General features: G+C 39.9%; 1 protein-coding gene across 15 annotated transcripts in view; it reads right to left on the reverse strand.

Annotated features, from left to right (window-relative positions):
- Positions 1 to 21,175, reverse strand: part of otofa (otoferlin a) — a 165,862-nt gene that overhangs the window by 134,805 nt on the left and 9,882 nt on the right. For all 15 annotated transcript variants that reach the window (XM_062034943.1, XM_062034942.1, XM_062034941.1 and 12 more), the window contains exon 2: positions 15,543 to 15,601. In XM_062034943.1, coding sequence (XP_061890927.1) covers positions 15,543 to 15,601 — 59 coding nt within the window. The remainder of the gene's footprint in view (positions 1 to 15,542; positions 15,602 to 21,175) is intronic.

Below are 21,175 nucleotides of genomic sequence, written 5' to 3' on the forward strand. Positions count from 1 at the left end.
TATATATATATATATATATATATATATATATATACATACAGTACAGGCCAAAAGTTTGGACACACCTTCTCATTCAATGGGTTTTCTTTATTTTCATGACAATTTACATTGTAGATTGTTACTGAAGGCATCGAAACTATGAATGAACACATGTGGAGTTATGTACTTAACAAAAAAAGGTGAAATAAATGAAAACATGTTTTCTATTGTAGTTTCTTCAAAATAGCCACCCTATGCTCTGATTACTATTTTGCACACTCTTGGCATTCTCTCGATGAGCTTCAAGAGGTAGTCACCTGAAAGGCTTTTCACTTCACAGGTGTCATATTGATGCCTTCAGTGACAATCTACAATTTAAATAGTAGATTGAAATAATTTTTACAACATATTACTGAAAATGGCAAAACGGTGCTATAGTCTTTTTTACGGTAAAATTGTGGCAAATGAATTTCAATGAATTTTACCATAAAATCTATTGTCATTTTTACAGTGTACACTTGTAAGGAAAACTTGCTTTGAAATCATAAGTCAACCAGATATTTATCAAGTTTGAAAAGTATAATAGTATTATATTTGTTGCATTATTAGATAACATTAAGATGTAAAAGATATGCAATTGCATGAAATGCATTTAATTTTTTCACAAAAAATTAATAAAACAAACACATTTTGTAAAAAAGATAAAGTACTTTTATTGACGCATATTATTTCCAGATGTTCACAGGCTACAATGAATGATGTAGCGGGGACAGATCTGGCCCCTAGGCTTTGAGTTTGACACCTGTGAAGTAGCATCTAGTTCGAACCTATGTCTGTCAGTAGACTCGCTATGGAAGAGCTAAAAACTACAACAAAGATGGCGAAGAGATTACGCAGTCCAAGTGGAACCAAGTAAATAAGACCTGCCACAAAACGGCGCATCCGGATGAGACGAGATGAGAAAATATAATCTGTGGAAAATGTTGACCAAAGAACCACTTTTACATGTTATGTAGATCCCAAGGAAGTGTTTTAAATTTAAAAAAATAAAAATCATTAAAAAAAAGTCATAATGTGACCTATTTTGAGTCGCTTCTACTGTGTAAGATGTAATTTATAACTTGCAGGGGCATCGGTTGCATTATTTAAATGACATGTCTTTATTATGCATGTGAATGTACTAGACAGTAGATGAGTATGCCATTGACTTTGTTGACTGTTTTGAGTCTATTCTTATTATACAATTTACTGTAGTAGTTGCCTTTAATAACACACAATTAATTTAAATTATTGCACTGATTACAGTCAATCGTACCAGAGGAGGAAACGTGTTCACAACTTAATCATGGATCGATTCCAAAGTTGGCCTAAGCACCGAATGATCTATGTGAGTACTTTTTTTCAGGACTCAAATAATACTAGATCTCATACAGCATGTTTACATGCACTAAAACAGTCAGAGCCCCAAAATAAATAGGTCGCTCCATTTTTTACATTTCCATGTGATGTCCTTGTTTGTGCACACTACATTATTTCTAATTCGATACTTAGCCAAACATTTTGGTCATAAGTGGTCATTTCAGCTTTTGTAGCCATCTGGGTAGAGGAAGAGAATGCGACATTCTAATAGCCGTTGGTTGGAAAACAGCTTTGTACAGCTACTGTTTTTTGGTTGGTTTTAATTCAGTTGTGAATACAAAAATGAAGTTTTGGTGGTACAATTGTACCAAACTGTCCTTTTCTAGAATGTGCCACATATTAGTTTTGCTTGCAATTTCGTTGTACAATATACAATGACAATAAAGATATATTCTATTCTATTCTATTCTATTCTATATTAGGTAGGTTTTTTGTTGTATCCACTTTAAAATGTTGGTTTATTTCAGCAACCAGAGTATGTAATGTTTAATTTGGTCTTACTGTTTCCTGTCAACTGTCCCTCTCTCTTATATGCTGGGTTTTATGTGGGTCACTCTGCTGTACCAAAACTGCTGCCTGCAGCCTGCAGTGTAACCTCAAATATCCACTGAATCCGAAAGGGCCGCGGAACGTCACCGACATGCCGCATTCCAGCGCTAAATATACGCAGAGCTGCTGTTTTTGTCAGACGCTGCAACAAAACCATTCAATTAAGCTAAAATATGCTATTGTTCGACAGGAAGTTATTGTGTTCCTACTTCCGGAAACAAACGTGATTGTGTTTTAATCATGGCAGACTTGGTATTAGACGACGAATATGACTACTTTTAGACAAATGAGTATTCACAACCTTATCTTTTCGAACCTGAATATACGGAGGATGAACTACTGGTTAGAGAAGCGAGCACGAAGAGAGGCTGAAACGTTGAAGCAGACGGAAACCGAGAGAGTGAGGTCGTGACTTGACGGTGCAAATGTGGAACTTCAAGCCAAGCTATGAAATATAAATGGAGTGCTAACCCAAAACCAACTTGAAACGTCCCTTGCCAGCTTGACCAAAAGACAACTGTCCATCGATTAAGTCACTATAATATTGATCATGATACATGCAGTACATCACCATACTATTACAGAACATATGTTGTCGAGCTAGCTGTGTACAGAGAAAACATGAAATGTGGACTAACGCTTTACAGATACTGTAATATAGTTTTACATGTTTTTAGTCAGTACAGATTGGTGCCCTATCGCATTGTGTTGTGCATTACACTCTCAAAAGCGATTCCGGTGCTGACGTAGAAGCTATCTTACCTTTTGCCGTAGCTAGCTTACAGCTAATGCCGTAGCATGCCGATATGTCACTACGCTGGAAAAATAGTTCCTCAGTGTTTGCTCTCACTACAGCTTGTTATTATACAGGTCATGAAACGTAAATGAAGTACTGTTGGCTGTTTTTGGATCCTTTTTAAAAGAGATTTAAAGGCCGAATGAATTGATCTCATTAGCTGCATTGTTAGCCACCTAAAATGAGGCGATTGTTAAAAATTAAAATGCAAAAAAAACCCAACCTTTTGTCGTCTTGTCTCTCATAGGGATTGTGAACGATAGGCACAATACCAAAAAAGTGCAGTTCCCCTTTAAACAGTGTACATTTTCAAAATATACATTCTGAAATGTTTTGGGATGTCACAATAGTACATGTCGGCTGATGACGTGACCCCAGGATGCAGAGACAGGAGATGGCGTGCGGGTACAATGCTAATGAGTGCAAAATGAGAACACCTGTCGAGGTAGTAACAGACAATGATGATCCAGCCCTCTCGACAGGAACAGGGCAGGCAAAAGAAGCAACCTGATTGGCAACCAGGGACAATCAGGGACAGGTAAGAGAGGCAACGCTAAGGCCATAGGCGAAGTGGCAGGTAGTGAAAGCACATACGGAGTAGAAACAAGAAAATAAAGAGTGCTGGAATGGAAATAAAATCACAGACAGGAAAATAATAAACATAGGTCGTGGAGGATCATGACAGGAGAGTGTGGCGCGTAGAAGGTTTATTTGTAATCTAATCTCTCCCCGCACAAAGCGTTTGCAGACAGTCTCAGAAAATGGGTTATAAATGTGACTGTGGAGCAAAATTCATAATTTGCACCAAAGCATATCCAGCACATATTATCTAGATTACAAGGAAGTGTGTAGATTAGAATAACCATAGGTCCCCTTTAAACTGGCACATGCGCAGATAGTCAATCTGGAGACATCAAAGTATGTTCATGCAATTTCGTAATCTAAGTACAGTATGTCAATGTGAACCTTAAGGCTATGTCTACACTAGGGTTGTACGTGTACCGGTAGTTAGAGTGTCCGCCCTGAGATCGGTAGGTTGGAGTTCAAATCCCAGCCGAGTCATACCAAAGACTATAAAAATGGGACCCGTTTCCTCCCTGCTTGGCACTCAGCATCAAGGGTTGGAGTTGGGGGTTAAATCACCAAAATGATTCCCGGGCGCGGCGCCGCTGCTGCCCACTGCTCCCCAAGGGGATGGGTCAAATGCAGAGGACAAATTTCACCACATCTAGTGTGTGTGTGACAATCATTGGTACTTTAATCTTAATCTTAATCTTAATTAGTATAGTACAGCGATACTAATGAATCATTTTCGGTACTATTCCGTCTCTGAAACGTACCGGTCCCGCACCACACACACACACACACACACCCGTGCCCGCGTCGAAGTCACATTGTTACATTGCTGGTTTTACAAGCAGAAGAGCATGTTCGGCAGCGCACAATCACAGAGTACTTACAAGCAGACACAGTGTGTAGACAAAAAAGGGAGAATGGACGCATTTTGGCTTAAAACTAACGATAAAGGTGAAGCTATAACAGTGAAACGGCCTCAGGAAGAGGTGCTTTAAGACATGGCTAGCTAGGTAGCGGCTAACGTCCATCCGCCGTCGGCAGTGTTTTAGCTACTTCTAAATCACTAATCCTGGTCTCCATGGCGACAAATAAAGTAATTTTCTTACAAGTATCATCCCTGCAGGACGTAGAATAGCTAAACATGCTTCACTACACACCGTAGCTCACCGGCGTCAAAATGTATACAAACGCCATTGGTGGATCGACACCTGACATCCACTGTAATGATATCAAGTACAGGCACGTATCTAGTCGATACTACTATGATTACGTCAATATATTTTGGCATCACAACATCTTTCGTTTTTTAAAAATGTATATTATGTTTATAGTTTTTCCTTGCTCTTATGTGGGCTCTGTACCGAGGATGTCGTTGTGGCTTGTGCAGCCCTTTGAGACACTTGTGATTTAGGGCTATATAAATAAACATTAATTGATTGATTGATAGTCTACACTAAGCCGGCTAACCCCTTAAACGAATAATTATTTAGCCTAAGCCCCGTTTCAGCCACACTAAATCACCGTTTAAGGTTCCCCTCCTAGGACATTTTTTTACACGGGTAAGTGCGCCGTCTATTTCTTGAATCTCCGGCTCTTAGCTTTGTGTGGACTCATTGATCGTTTACAAACTGAGTTCGGAGAGGAAGTGACGTCAGAAAGACCGCGCCCCACACAGGAAGTGACATCAGAAAGAACGCACCACAGCCAGCTTCATAACAACCCGTTTGGCAACTCGGCGGCAACCACTAGATGGAGGCGAGTTATCCAGACATGCCCGTGTTTCTCCTTCTTGTACTTGTACAGACGCTTTTGGAAATCACACATCAATACCTTGAGAGAAGGAAACGAGCGATTGCAGCTATTTCAGATATTTCAGATACAACACATCTCAGACGGCAACATAGCAGCTGAGCGACGGTTTTGGATAAGGCCTGGAAGAACGGCAGCCTGGTGGGATATGTTTGTCACAGGAGAACTTTCGAATGTCCAGGTCAGCTGTGATTCTACTTAGCGAAAAACTTCGTCCATTTGTCGAAAGGGGAGACAACGAGAATGCAGGCTCCCGTGGACAAGGGAAGACTACGGAAAATAGCGAATGCATTTGGACTGGCAAAGCAGTCTGTCAGTTATTGTCCGGGATGCATGTCGAACGATTACTCAACGTCTAGTTTTGTACTCCATAACTATTGTGAAGCCATGAAGTGGTTGCCGCCGTCAAGTACGACCGCCAGTTTCAGCCTACAAGCACAGTGTCCTGTTGTTGGTTGTTGTAAAATGTTCTTTATCACATTGTTTACTTTCACACGTCCATTAAAGATATGATTCATGTATGATGGCTCAGGTGTGATTCACTACAACAGCTGCTGATGGTGAGGCAGGCAAGGTTTACTGTTAAAAGAAATGTGGCAATAGTCTACATTGAAACACAGGGTAAGAATACACTTCCAGGTCAGAGGTAACTATGACACACGCATTTTTTTCGCACATGCGTACTAGGTCGCGTTGCGCCGGCGGACGGAGGGGAAAGGGGTTCTTAAACGGTGGCATTGTTGTGTGTGGACACGGATAAGGTTAGGTGGGATTGAATGTTGTCTATCTGTGTTGGCCCTGCGATGAGGTGGCAACTTGTCTAGGGTGTACCCCGCCTTCCGCCATAATGTAGCTGAGATAGGCTCCAGCACCCCCCACGACACCAAAAGGGACATGCGGTAGAAAATAGATGGATGGATGGGGTTTACCCTGGATAACCTTATCCGGCTTAGTGTAGAAGGGACCTAAGACTGTTTTGAAAAACTGGTTTCAACCAATTTGATGCAATTTTTTTCCCTGTCAGAACCGATTAATAACTTTAAAAACATTTCTCATTGTTTTACAATGCTCTTATGAATCACAAAATCCAGCACGGCAGGTCCAAGTGAAATCATCCAAAAAGAAGTAATAGCATTCAGTCTTGTGTGACATAATCATAGGCTTATTATGAAAAAGTCAAACTGCAACAGCTGGATGCTCACTCATGGAGAATACATTTTTGGGCATCATCATTTTTGCATGAGGTCTTGCCCGCAAAGTCAAGTCTTTGGACATGGTGAACCGCTATCTAGTACACACATTAGCAGTGAAGCAAAGCCCCCAAACTTCATACAACTTGCAGGCTTGGCTGTTCTCTGCTCTACTTCTGTCTTAACTAGTGAGGGGGAGGCACTGGTGGGGAATGTAGCTAAAAGCTAAATCCCACCATGGGATGAATAATGAATACGCATTCCCCATCCAGGCAATCGGCATGCTAGTTCAAAGGCGTTCTTGCTAGACCATGCATAAAGCAACAAGACTCACAGCTCTATGCTAATGGACCCTCAACACCAGAGGCCTGACTGAGCTTACTGAGCCATGCAAGTGTTGCAGTGGTTCCAGTAGTTCAGAGAAAGGCGACAGGCCAACAAGACACTATATATACACGCCCTGGCACCAGCGTACGCACAGACCCACACACATACAAACACACAAGGTCTTGGGAGGCACTTGTAGTCGTCCCTCTAGACATTTTATTGATGCTGAGTGATGCTAATGACCCCCCCAGCGCCGAGGCAGACAAGAGAGCAACAAATGAGACAACGTCGCAAGAAATCAGTAATAGTCGCTCAGTTCAGGCAAGGGGATAATGTCATCATAGATATTTCTGACACATTTCTCTCCTTTGCCTGCTTTTCTCACAGACAATACCCATGAGGGTTACGAAGAACAGATCTAGGGCTTCAGCTCACTTTTGGTTTAACTTAAAACCCTGTTTCCATTTCTGACAGTCATAAGAAAAAGCTGTTTTGTCTTCAAAGTTAAGCATTTTTAGTCGAGTTGTGATTGTTAAGTGTTGGAATGTGTTGTGTCAATGCGTAGGTGTGAGCGCTAATCTGATTGTGCGTATCCGCAGGATTGGGGACTGTGCCGAATGTTTGGACTCAATGAACAATTTTCCTGATTAAAGCGTAAACAAAATCTTCGGTTATCAGTACAGCAAAGGAAACAGGCCACCTTTAACTTGAAAGCCCGTCAAAGGCTACTTTTTGTACAAAATCTGAGCATGTCAGAGACTAAAAAGGCTTGAAATGTTGGGTTACTCATGATAATCTGGTAGGATTGTATACATAAACTAGTGTTATGTGGAAAATGTTGTGAACACCTACGTATTTGTGTAAGGCCATGTCTACACTAAGTCGTTTAACCCCTTAAACAAATAATTATTTAGCCTAAGCTCCGTTTCAGCCACACTAAACCAGCGTTTAAGGTGCCCCTCTCCGGACAAATTTTTACACGGGTAAGTCAGCCGTGTAATTCTTGAATCTCCGGCACTTAGCCTTGTATGGACTCATTAAACGTTTACAAAGTGAGTTCGGAGTGGAAGACCTCGCCCACACAGGAAGTGACGTCAGAAAGAACGCGCCACAGCCAGCTTCATAATAAAGCGGTTTTGTAGCTCGGAGCTAACCACTGGAAACATGAAGGCGAGTCATCCAGACGTGCCCGTGTTTCTCCTTCTTCTACATGTACAGACGCTTGTGGAAATCACACATAAATACATTAAGAGAAAGCGATTGCAGCTATTTGGGATACAACACTTCTCAGACGGCAAGAGAACTTTCCAATGTCTGGCTGGGTCAGCTGTGATGCTACTTAGCGAAAAACTTCGTCCATTTGTCGAAGGAGAGACAACGAGAATGCGAGCTCCCGTGGATGTGATAAAAAAGATAGCGTGTGCTTTGTATTACCTGGCCGTCGAGGAAAACGGCTAATGCATTTGGACTGGCAAAACAGACTGTATCAGTTATTGTCCGCCATGTATGTCACGAACCCAACGTCTCTGTCCAGAGTATATAAAGTCACCAAAAACAAATGGACAGATATCTAGATCCCTATATTGATTAATTTTAAATGTTCTTTATCACATTGTTTACGTGTCTAATAAAGATTTTATTAATTTATGATGTCTCAGGTGTGATTCACTACAATAGGGCCCCACAGCACACTGAATTCCAGTTAATTGAAATACCACAACACTGGATATTGTTCAGATAAGTTAAATGTAAGAATTTGCACACAAAGCAACACTAGAGATAACTATGACGTGCACATTTTCCGCGCATACGTACTAGGTCGCGTTGCGCGGGGGGGCGGGGGTCTTAAACGGTGGAATTGTCGTGTGTGGACACGGATAAGGTTAGGTGGGATTTACCCTGGATAACCTTATACGGCTTAGTGTAAACGGAGCCTAAGATAACTCTTCCAAAAGGGTGTCAAAACATGCATCCGTACTGTGTTGTACTGTAACTAACAGGGGCAAACGCGCTGCGACATCCAAAACACACGCATCCATTCATCCATTTTCTACCTCTAGTACCTTTCTACTCCTAGTACCTGGGCTTGCGGGGGTGGGGATGGAGCCTATCCCAGCTGCACTCGCATGGAAGGTAGGGTACACCCTGGACAAGTCGCCACCTCATCGCAGGGCCAACACAAATAGACAAACATTCACACACAAACCGGAAAAACACATGCAATTACACAAAACACAAGTGCAGGACAAACACAGCAACATCCAAAACACACACAAACTCCCAAAATACATGCAGTATGGGGAAAACACTACGAAAGTACGATAAGATTGATAAGATCTAGTCCAGCGGTTGGTGCCAAAAACCCAAATACCGTATTTTTCGGACTATAAGTCGCAGTTTTTTTCATAGTTTGGCCGGTGCAACTTATACTCAGGAGCGACTTATGTGTGAAATTATTAACACATTACCGTAAAATATCAAATAATATTATTTAGCTCATTCACGTAAGGGACGAGACGTATAAGATTTCATGGGATTTAGCGATTAGGAGTGACAGATTGTTTGGTAAACGTGTAGCATGTTCTATATGTTATAGTTGTTTGAATGACTCTTACCATAATATGTTACGTTGACATACCAGGCACGTTCTCTTATTCAGCCTGTTGTTCACTATTCTTTATTTATTTTAAATTGCCTTTCAAATGTCTATTCTTGATGTTGGGTTTTATCAAATACATATCCCCAAAAAATGTGACTTATTCTCCAGTGCGACTTATATATGTTTTTTCCCTTCTTTATTATGCATTTCCGGCCGGTGCGACTTATACTCCGGAGCGACTTATAGTCCGAAAAATACGGTATTTATACTCCAAAAAAACAGGAGGGTGAGCCCGGGCAAAGATGGTTTCGCCCTATTGTAGTGAGAGAAACACTTGTTTTAATGCAAACGAGCAATCCCAACTGTCAAAGCCAACAACAGTCGTTTAAGTGTAAATTTCCCTCCAGATCTGACTCAAATCTCAGACGAGATCTGACTAATCTAAGTCTATGAGCACAAACTGATGGTCTACTCTGATGAGCAGCGAAACGTCTTCCAAGACAAACCAAGCAGTCCAGTTGCGATCGATTAAACGCCCTGAGATGACAATGACCTAGATAGGGCTGCAACTAACGATTAATTTGATAATCGATTAATCTGTTGATTATTACTTCGATTAATCGATTAATAATCGGATAAAAGAGACAAACTACATTTCTATCCTTTCCCGTATTTTATTGAAAAAAAACAGCATACTGGCACCATGTTGTGGACATTGGGGGTGCAGCATACACCAATAATAACACAGAAATGTAAGTCATCAGAACTGAATCAGATATTGTACACGTTTCTGTTGTGAATAATAAAGGATTCATTTTAGGCTGCCTCTGAATAATAGCATGAAATATTCCAGCACCTTCATAACGTTTAGTTATACTAAAGCGTCACTCAAATCTAAATATATTTATATAGCTTTATCAGCCCGGCTACATTGATCCATTATGAAACCAACCTGAGATATTTCTGTCCGTTACGTTTATTTCGAAATTGGTAACCGTGCGTTTTCTCTCTCAAAACGGAGTCAAATGTGCTTGAGACACATTATCAGCCCCGCGTTGCAACAAAGGCATAACGTTAACGTTACTCACAAAAAAGCTTGTTGCCACTATGGACTTAAAAAGTTACGTACTGTGAGTTCTCCCTTCATCCATGGCTGCAACATGTTTCCTTTTCAGGTGCTCCTGAAGCAATGTTGTACTTCTGTGCCATTTTGCAGGAAACGGTCTTCTTTGAAGTCTTTAAAGTGAAGTGTTCCCACACTTTTGACGACTTAGGTCGTACACTTTTCTCCATTGAAGCAATAACCTCAAGATGTTTTTCTGCTGAACTATCGTACGGTTTACCTGCGCCATTTTTCGAATGTTTCCAGACGGCGTCGTCACGTGAGCTGTACATGACACATCATTGGCTAGCTTACCTCCACCTCATGAGACGTAGCCTCAACGCCGCCCTGGCGCTGTTTTGTACTGTTTTTGTACTTACTTTGATTATTGTTTCTCAGCTGTTTGTAAATGTTGCAGTTTATAAATAAAGGTTTATAAAAAAATAAAAATAAAAAAATAAAAATTTGTTTTTAAATAAAATTTAAAAAAGCCTGCGCGCATGCGCATAACATAATTCCAATGAATCGATTACTAAATTAATCGCCAACTATTTTTATAATCGTTTTTAATCGATTTAATCGATTAGTTGTTGCAGCCCTAGACCTAGATGAATGAGAACCTTCATAGACGTGTTTTGGCGGTTTGCGTGTGTTTTGGAAGCTGCTGCATGTTTGCCCATGTTGGTCACGTTAGTGTTGCCTCTAGTGTTGGTTTTCTGACAAATAGTCACAAATAATGACCCCATAAATCGGATTGAAACATGCGCTCTTCAAAATACCCACTCAAACTGTAGGATGTTAGCCGAATCACCACAATCACAGGAGTACACACCTTTAGGGAACTGAAAAACACATTGCCTAACAACATGGCCAACGAACAACAAAATACCAAATTTAACATTAAGCATACAAGGTCAGTCAGTGCATTAATCAGAATTGTGATGTGGTTAAGGGACATTTGCTATTATATTATCAGTAACGAAGCAGTAAGAGGCTAGAAATATGTTTGGGGTAAATTTTCTTACGAACCGCCCTGTCATTAATCAAATTATATTTTAAATGCGCCTCTGCACACAAAGTGGGGACCCCCACATATCGCGGGGCCCTAGGTACATCGCGTGATATGCGTACCGGGAGGGACTATTAGGGGTTGGATAATCGAGAAAGTTTGGTGTGTAAGGACTTGGCTTGGGGACTTGGAGGTTGGCATATTCACATTTGACTTCAGAGAAAAAAAAAAAAGGTTGGATATGCCTTTGAGCAACTGCTTGCAGTGATCTTATTTGTACAGCCTCCTCTTTGACATACCCCACAATCCATGGCCATCTGATTGTGTGCAAGTGCATTTCTAGCCTTTCATTTACGCAGGATGTTTAATAACAGAGTGTAAAAACTGAATTCCCCCTCAGGGAGACCGTTAGAGAGGAATATCATCCTTTTTTTCTAACTGTTTTCTGTTTTTCTTCCCACTGTCTGATAAACACCTTGCATTTGAATCTATTTTCTATGACAAAGCACTGCAAGAATATCTATTTTCCTGGAATGCATGATTGAAAAGTGCTGCCAGTCTCAGTTTGATTGAGCCACTGTAAGTTATGGACAGTTGTAACCATGGCCGTAAATACTATTGAGGACACCGAGGTCATGTCTTTGGTATTTTTTAGTGGCAAAAAGAAGATGGTATGACTGGCTGTAAATACTTTGTGTAGGACATCGTGTGCGCTGTACTTCACCACGAGGTAGATCATCCTTTCTCAATGTACGATCTTTGGTAATGCACTTCAGACAACATTGTAACGCACTTAAGTCCACTTTTACTTTAAACCTTATCCGATCCGAAATGTGCTGTCAACATAACATTAACATTGAAGTGTACTGACGTCACTAATGTTTGTTTCACCTAAATTAAAGGCCTACTGAAACCCACTACTACCGACCACGCAGTCTGATAGTTTATATATCAATGATGAAATCTTAACATTGCAACACATGCCAATACGGCCGGGTTAACTTATAAAGTTCAATTTTAAATTTCCCGCTAAACTTCCGGTTGGAAACGTCTATGTATGATGACGTATGCGCGTGACGTCACGACGGCAACGGAAGTATTCGTACCCAATGTGTCACCATACAAACTGCTCTGTTTTCATCGAACAATTCCACAGTATTCTGGACATCTGTGTTGGTGAATCTTTTGCAATTTGTTTAATGAACAATGGAGATTGCAAAGAAGAAAGTTGTAGGTGGGATCGGTGTATTAGCGGCTGGCTGTAGCAACACAACAAGGAGTACTTATTTGGATAGCAGACGCCTAGCCGATGCTAGCTGCCAACCGCATCTGTGATCGGGTGAAGTCCTTCGTCGCGCCGTGGAGCGCTAATGTTTTTATCATAGCTCTGTGAGGTCCGGTTGCTAAGTTGCTAAGTTAGCTTCAGCGTCGTTAGCAACAGCATTGTTAAGCTTTGCCAGGCTGAGAATTATTAACCGTGTAGTTACATGTCCATGGTTTAATAGTATTGTTGATCTTCTGTCTATCCTTCCAGTCAGGGATTTATTTATTTTGTTTCTATCTGCATTTGAGCCAGATGCTATCACGTTAGCTCAGTAGCTAAAGAGCTTCGCTGATGTATTGTCGTGGAGATAAAAGTCACTGTGAATGTCCATTCCGCGTTCTCGACTCTCATTTTCAAGAGGATATAGTATCCGAGGTGGTTTAAAATACAAATCCGTGATCCACAATAGAAAAAGGAGAGTGTGTGGAATCCAATGAGACCTTGTACCTAAGTTACGGTCAGAGCAAAAAAAGATACACCCTGTACTGCCTCTCTAGTTCTTCACTCTAACGTTCCTCATCCACAAATCTTTCATCCTCGCTCAAATTAATGGGGTAATCGTCGCTTTCTCGGTCCGAATCTCTCTCGCTCCATTGTAAACAACGGGGAATTGTGAGGAATCCTTCCTCCTGTGACGTCACGCTACTTCCGGTATAGGCAAGGCTTTTTTTTATCAGCGACCAAAAGTTGCGAACTTTATCGTCGTTGTTCTATACTAAATCCTTTCAGCAAAAATATGGCAATATCGCGAAATGATCAAGTATGACACATAGAATGGATCTGCTATCCCCGTTTAAATAAAAAAATGTCATTACAGTAGGCCTTTAAATTGATATGAAACACTGTCGGTATAATACCATCATGTCAGTCGGGTGCCGCCTCGCCCTAAATACAGAACACACGCTTTGCGTAGGGCTTCACTGTCCATACGAAGGGCCCAGTTTTGTGTGAAGAAAAGCTTGTCAAATGTAAATTATTGAATGACAAGGCGCTTCATATGAAATTTCACCCCAAACAATTCCTGGCCACGTAACGCCCTGTCACTGATTAGAATATGAAGACAGATTTCTCCTTTTAACTTCTGGTTCCTCTTGTGGCACATGTAACGAGTACTTAAAATTCCAAGCACAAGATCTTGGGTTTAATAAACCCATGTCGGAAATGAAATGTTGTAAAGTTTTTAAACTTTTGTTTTTATGCGTTAAAATTGTTTAGAGAGAGGTTCAGATTTGTTTACATTTCCGACAATGCATTATCCATATTGAAGGCGCCGCGTTCGTGAAACGCTAATTGTCGCCGATCATTTATCCAGTGATACTCATAATGCCGACGACATGTGCCATTGTCAACTGTCACAATCGAGGTGGGAGGGATAAGACTAGCTTTTATCGAATTACAAAGGTTTATTTTAGGATGGGGAGAAACTACTAAAAAGAAGAGTGTGTTATCATGGTTTGTTGCGATGTACCCAGCACATGTGTGTGCTATGAACATCTTCATGTTTGTTTGGCTTTAGGTAATTAAAAGACATTTTGTAAGTAAAAATGAATGTAAAATAAATATGACAACCCTACTTTGCATTAACTTGATGTGCTTGGTCGAATAACTTTGATAGTAGTTGTATTGATGAAAAAAATAATTGTACTCACTACTCTTATCCGGACTGTAGCCTCCACATAAAACAAAACTGAAGCTACATGTGAACAGCATTCTCCCAATCCTGCCTTACAATCACAGTGTGCTGAGATGACCTTAGATTTGTTATCCGTAATCATCCACGGTGTTAAACTTTGCTCCGACAATTTCTATGAGTGCCTGACTCTCGTCTTGACGACACAATGTCCACTGAGTTTATGCAATAAAAATAGAAACATCACAAACCCATCCACAAACAAAACGGACGTAGCTTTCAAGGCTCTTATAGTTTAGAAAATCCTTTAAAGAATAAAATGGCTTCGGTTGGAAAATTAGATAGTCCACCAAGTCCGGGTATGAGACCTCATGGAAGATGTTTTGATCCCTGCTCCACTCAGTCTTGTCGATCTGGTACAGATCCTTGCATCCAATTACGGCTGTTTTTTCCTTGTAACGACGAAGGGACTTCTACCAATGACTTGCAGTATTTCTCTATCGTATACAACCTGTGCAATGTTATTTTCCTCCGAATAGTTCCTAAGTAATGCTCAGTGGCCTTGTGGTTAGAGTGTCCGCCCTGAGATCGGTAGGTTGTGAGTTCAAACCCCGGCCGAGTCATACCAAAGACTATAAAAATGGGACCCATTACCTCCCTGCTTGGCACTCAGCATCAAGGGTTGGAATTGGGGGTTAAATCACCAAAATGATTCCTGAGCGCGGCCACTGCTGCTGCTCACTGCTCCCCTCACCTCCCAGGGGGTGGAACAAGGGGATGGGTCAAACGCAGAGGGTAATTTCACCACACCTAGTGTATGTGTGACTATCAGTGGTACTTTAAGTATTGCGTGTAGCGTGGATTCCGGCAATGCATTGTGGGATACTTTTGGGAAAAATCTGAATCTCTCTGTACGCCAAACTTCAGAATAGTAATGAAAAAAAAAATGGATTTTTCATTGTGTTGCTTAAGGTAATATCATTTATATGGTGCTGGAATACCCATGATTTCAGCCTTTCAAAGCTCCTCATGGACCACCAATTTTTGACCTCTGTATTTGTCAAATTCTGGTTACGGCCCCGGTTGTATAATGTATGCAAGTAGCAGGTGGCATGATAATTGCCATGATCAAATACTAATATTGTACGTTAAATCGGGGCCTTGTTTACTGCATTACAGTCTGGTAAATTGCCCATCTGCCATTATCGAGGTAGGAAATAAAAAGATACCAACCTCATTAAAGTGAGCCACCTCCTCACAGTTGGCCGCCACATGGCTGTAGAAGGACAAACCTGAAAGGTAAAGAGGGATTAAGACGTGAGGTCAGGTCGAGAGGTTCAATAGCCACTTGGCAATAAATGTCATTGCCGTTTAAGTGGGGAGAATCCCAAAAGCCGCCCCATTTGCACAGTGTGGCGCACGCACAAGAGAGTGCAATCAGTTGATGCTATTTAATTTAATCATTTCAGTTTGACATTCAGCAAATACAGATCAGTGGTGGACTTAAAGAGAGGCTAAAACAATGTATTATTATAACAATATTGCTCAATTCATTCTTTCTAGAAAATATGAGCACTTTTGCATTTTGTTCGGACACTATTTTGCATCATGCAGGTGTACCTAATAAGGTGTCCAGGGAGTGTTTACATAATAAAGAGGGCAAAGAATTGTTGACGGTCACCTGACTCACTTGTGTGGGCTGCACCTGGTTGCTTTGTGGTGCTCATGAATGGCGGCGGGCGTTTGTGTGTAATTGTCTTTGTGCGCTAGTTTGTTTTGTGCAGGTGTTTTGTGTTTGAGCGTTTGAGGAAGGCAGCTTCATGTGTGCAGAAATTAAAGATCGTATCAAGCAACGTTTTTGTAATTCAAGTACTGAATAACTTGATATTCTATTTAGACTGGAGGAAAAAAAGATTATTTAGGAAGATTATAGGCTGCATTTTTGGATACTTGAAAACAGTAATTTTGCATTAACAAAATAAAAGTATAAATGTAACTAAAAAATTAATAGAAAAATAAACATAGATATTTAACATTGCGGTGATGTTGATTTTCCTACTAAACTTTTTTTTTTTGATGAATGAGACTATATTCCAGCCCAATAGGTGGCATGAATTAAGCTATTACCTAGTTGCCTGCTGCCAATATAATTGACTCAAGAAGAAATTGTTATATATACAGATGTTTGTTGTTCCTCTTATTAACGTATAGTGGCACCTCAATTTAACAGTGTTTAGAGATAAGAGCTTTCTCTCGGCTAATTGATATGCTTCAAATGCAAAAAATTGAGTTACAAGGTTAACCGCCATTAGTTAGCCTAGCAAATGTCAAAGTGGACCCCAGAAGATCCGCCAAAAACATTGAGTCTTACTCGCTAGCATTAGCTTATAGCTAATATATGTTTGTTTTCCAGCCATGGAAATAAAGAAAGTGAGTGTGAAGGACAGTTTTGAAAAGAAGAAGTGGATGATATTCAGTGAATTAAAAAAATAAGTCATCAAAAACATGACATGGCAAATTAATCTAAGCAGTGGTGATATCCTTTACATAATGAAACAGGGTGAGTTTAACGACAGACAACAAAATTAAAATACGATAATATCCAAACAACTGACTTTTTTCCATAAATATGGAAAAGCTGCTGATGGAGTGTTTGATGAAGAAGCAGCAGGACAAAGATATTGTAAAAGTACACTTTCCAAATTATATGCTGTACATTATTGCATTACTTCATGAAACTACTGTAGTTGTTTGTAGTACTTGTAGTATTGTATTGTTTTTATACAATATTTGTTATATAAAAGTTAGTTGGGTTTTTTTAAAGGCATGTTACAAGTTAAAAGTGTGCTGTTTTTAAGGGAAAGTGAGGGTCAGGCACCAATTAAAATGATTTCAATTAATTTCCATGGGAGAGATTAAGAGCTCCGTCACAGAACCAACTAAGCTCCTAAGTTGTTTTTAAGTTAAGTTTATTTTTTTTCATTCATTATCTTGTGTATTTCTACAAAACCCAAAAAAAACAGATGGCACGTTGTGTAAATCGTAAATAAAAACAGAATACCATGATTTGCAAATCCTTCTCAACTTATATTCAATTGAATAGACTGCAGAGAAAAGATTTTTAATGTTCGAACTGAGAAACATTTTTTTTTTTGTGCAAATAATCATTAACTTTCCTTTTAACAACACTCAGTAAACGTTCGGGAACTGAGGAGACCAATTTTTGAAGCTTTTCAGGTGGAATTCTTTCCCATTCTTGCTTGATGTACAGCTTAAGTTGTTCAACAGTCCGGGGTGTCCGTTGTGGTATTTTAGGCTTCATACTGCGCCACACATTTTCAATGGGAGACAGGTCTGGACTACAGGCAGGCCAGTCTAGTACCCGCACTCTTTTACTATGAAGCCACGCTGTTGTAACAAGTGCAGAATGTGGCTTGGCATTGTCTTGCTGAAATAAGCAGGGGCGTCCATGAAAAATATGTTGCTTAAATGGCAACATATGTTGCTCATATGTATGTACCTTTAAGCATTAATGGTTCCTTCACATACTGTATGTGTAAGTTACCCATGCCTTGGGCACTTATTTACCCCCATATCATCAAAGATGCTGACTTTTGAAGTTTGCACCTATAACAATCCGGATGGTTCCTTTCCTCTTTCGGTCCGGAGGACAGGACGTCCACAGTTTCCAAAAGCAATTTGAAATGTGGACTCGTCAGACCACAGAACACTTTTCCACTTTGCATCAGTCCATCTTAGATGAACTTGGGCCCAGCGAAGCCCGCTGCGTTTCTGGGTGTTGTTGATCAATGGCTTTCGCTTTGCATTGTGGAGTTCTAACTTGCACTTACAGATGTAGCGACAAACTGTAGTTACTGATAGTGGTTTTCTGAAGTGTTCCTGAGCCCATGTGGTGATATTAATTACACACTGATGTCGGTTTTTGATGCAGTAACGCCTGAGGGACCAAAGGTCATGGGCATTCAATGTTGGTTTTCGGCCTTGCCGCTTACATACAGTGATTTCGCCAGATACTCTAGACGTTTTGATGATATTACGGACAGTAGATGGTGAAATCTCTAAATTCCTTGCAATAGCTCATTGAGAAATGTTGTTCTTAAACTGTTCGACAATTTGCTCATGTATTGGTTCACAAAGTGGTGACCCTCGCCCCATCCTTGTTTGTGAAAGACTGAGCATTTCAGGGAAGCTGCTTTTATACCCAATTATGTCACCCAACGGTTCCCAATTAACCTGTTCACCTGTGGGATGTTCCAAATAAGTGTTTGATGAACATTCCTCAACTTTCTCAGTCTTTTTTGCCACCTGTGCCAGCTTTTTTCAAACATGTTGCAGGCATCAAATTCCAAATGAGTTAATATTCGCAAAAAATAACAAAGTTTACCAGTTTGAACATTAAGTATCTTGTTTTTGCAGTCTATTCAATTGAATATAGGTTGAAAAGGATTTGCAAATCATTGCTTTCTGTTTTTATTTACCATTTACACAACGTGCCAACTTCAATGGTTTTGTTTTTTGTACCTTTTTCGCACTTTCCACCTCTGCCTTTCACATCCCATCTGAATGTAATGTCTTTTTTTAAAATAAACACAGCTAAAATGCTGGAAAGGATTATGAAATCCCTCCTACATTATTCAAAACAGAAGCTTTGCTGCCTTCACATTGCGTTTTATTCCACCGAGATGTGGGTTTGTGGAAGTACAGGGGTGAAGCTTATGTAAGGTGCTCCACTTCAAACTAAAAACCTTCTGCTAATCATGTCGCATTATGGTCTTGCTGGCATTTAACGCCCAAAGAAAAGTACCAGTCGAAGAACTGAAGGTTTTTTTAATTATATTTGGCAAACATAAAAGCCAGAACAACTTGCATAAAAGTACAGATGCTGTTCTGTTTAAACCACAGTTCTGAGGGAATTATTTATCATTTAATGTGTTTAATTTGCTGTTACAGCATTTGGACTTGTTTTTCATTATATTAATTGCTGTATTACAGAAACTTTCCTCACGATTTGGCTTACTTTTGAATTGTTGTTTCTATTGTACAAGGTGGCGGTTATTATTGATAACCAGTGGGAGGAAGCTGCAGCTTTGCTATTATTATAAAATGAGCCCAGGCTTTCACTTAGTGTTTGACTTTATTTTGACTTTTCTATTTGTTTTATTGTGCAAAATGGTAGTTTGGGTTAATTACTTTTAGGAGGTGCAATCGTATTAATTGATATTTTTCGTTTGCGTGGCAAGCACAACATTACCAGTGGCTGTTAAAAGAAGGCGTTCAGCAGAATGTTTAATCTCGTGAAGTAATGTAGTTAGCTTTTTAACTACATTTTCTCCTGCAGGCTACTGTGCTGTTGCTGAGTGTAAGCATAAAGAATTGAAGCTGCAGATAAGAGGGTGGGCTCATCAAAGTCTTTGCCATGAAATCAATTCAGTTGTGATACCTACTTTGCTCAGTATGTCTTTTATCAAATAAGCAGCTGGTTCAAAGTTCTCTGATGAAAGGGCGATCAATGTTCTGCTCTGCTGTCTTATTCTATTATATAATATAATATGACTTGTTTAATTCAGGATTATGCAACACTGTCTGATGTCCTCATGACAGTGGACATTTATTTTTGGTCTGTCTTTTGTCAGAGTTACACATTTTGTAAAAAAAAAATTTCACTGTAATGCTGGTTCACTGCATACATATTACATGTATGGTTGCTGTACTCGTGGTCATTTACAGTTTGCTCCTGGCTCATTTTCCCCCAGACAGGAATGTGTCAAACCAATCAGGAAAATATACTAACAGCCTTGAGAGCAGGGGCGTCAAACTTGTTTTCTTTGAGGGCCACAGTAATGGTCACAGTCCTCGGGCGACAGTCACAGTCATTGCTGCCCTCAGAGGGACGTTTGTAGCAGTAAATATATATATGAATTCTAATGTATAATCGCCTCATGATATTATTACACTATTGCCCATGCACTTGATTATTACATTTAGTTTTACGTGCAAATTGCTTTGAAATTATAAGTCAGTGGGACATTGCAGTATTTATTTTTATTTTCACAAAAAAATTGGGAATATATTTAAATAATGTTTTTTGCATGATCAGATAATTATAAAGTTTAAAAGACATGCAATTTTGTGCAGTACAATGGAACCTCGATTTACAAACAATCGGTTCTTGAACAGGGTTCGTAAATAGAAAAGTTCCAGCCTCAACAAAAGTTAATATTTTAGTAAATAAATGGTACATGTTGAACACAATATTAATCGCTATACAGTAGTGTATATCAAACGAACAACATTTAATAACTAAGTCAACTGTCCCCATTTGACAACACACACTTTCACTAGCCCTGTTGTGCACTCACAGTTTGAAAACCCCAAACCCTTTACTTTAACAGCCAGGTCGCTACGATAATTAGGAATTTAAAAAAAAAAAGAAATACAATTTTCCATGTTGATTCATCTTTTTGGTGTTCAGCCGAAACAATTGAGAATGGGAATGGGGAGGCAGTGTCGACAACGCTGTGGGTACTTTCTTTCAAACCACGCGTCGCTTGTCCATTTCTTTTTTTGGAGACATATTGAGCTTGCAGAACTAGAAACAATTTGTAAAAAGTAGCTATTAGCACAGTAGCTAATGCAGTGTTTCCCATAAACTGCCAAGATACCTGTGGCGGTGGGGGCGTGGCTATGGGCGTGGTCACCCTGACATCATCGAGTAATTTGCATAATTTACTACAATGATATGATTTTCTCTAAAAAGGCTCAAAAAATGTATACTTACTAATTAATAATAACAGTTTTGTTTTAAACGTCCACCCATCCATCCATTTTACAATATAATTACAACA

This window comes from Entelurus aequoreus, linkage group LG23 (genome assembly GCF_033978785.1).
Source record: "Entelurus aequoreus isolate RoL-2023_Sb linkage group LG23, RoL_Eaeq_v1.1, whole genome shotgun sequence".
Taxonomy (NCBI): Eukaryota; Metazoa; Chordata; class Actinopteri; order Syngnathiformes; family Syngnathidae; genus Entelurus; species Entelurus aequoreus.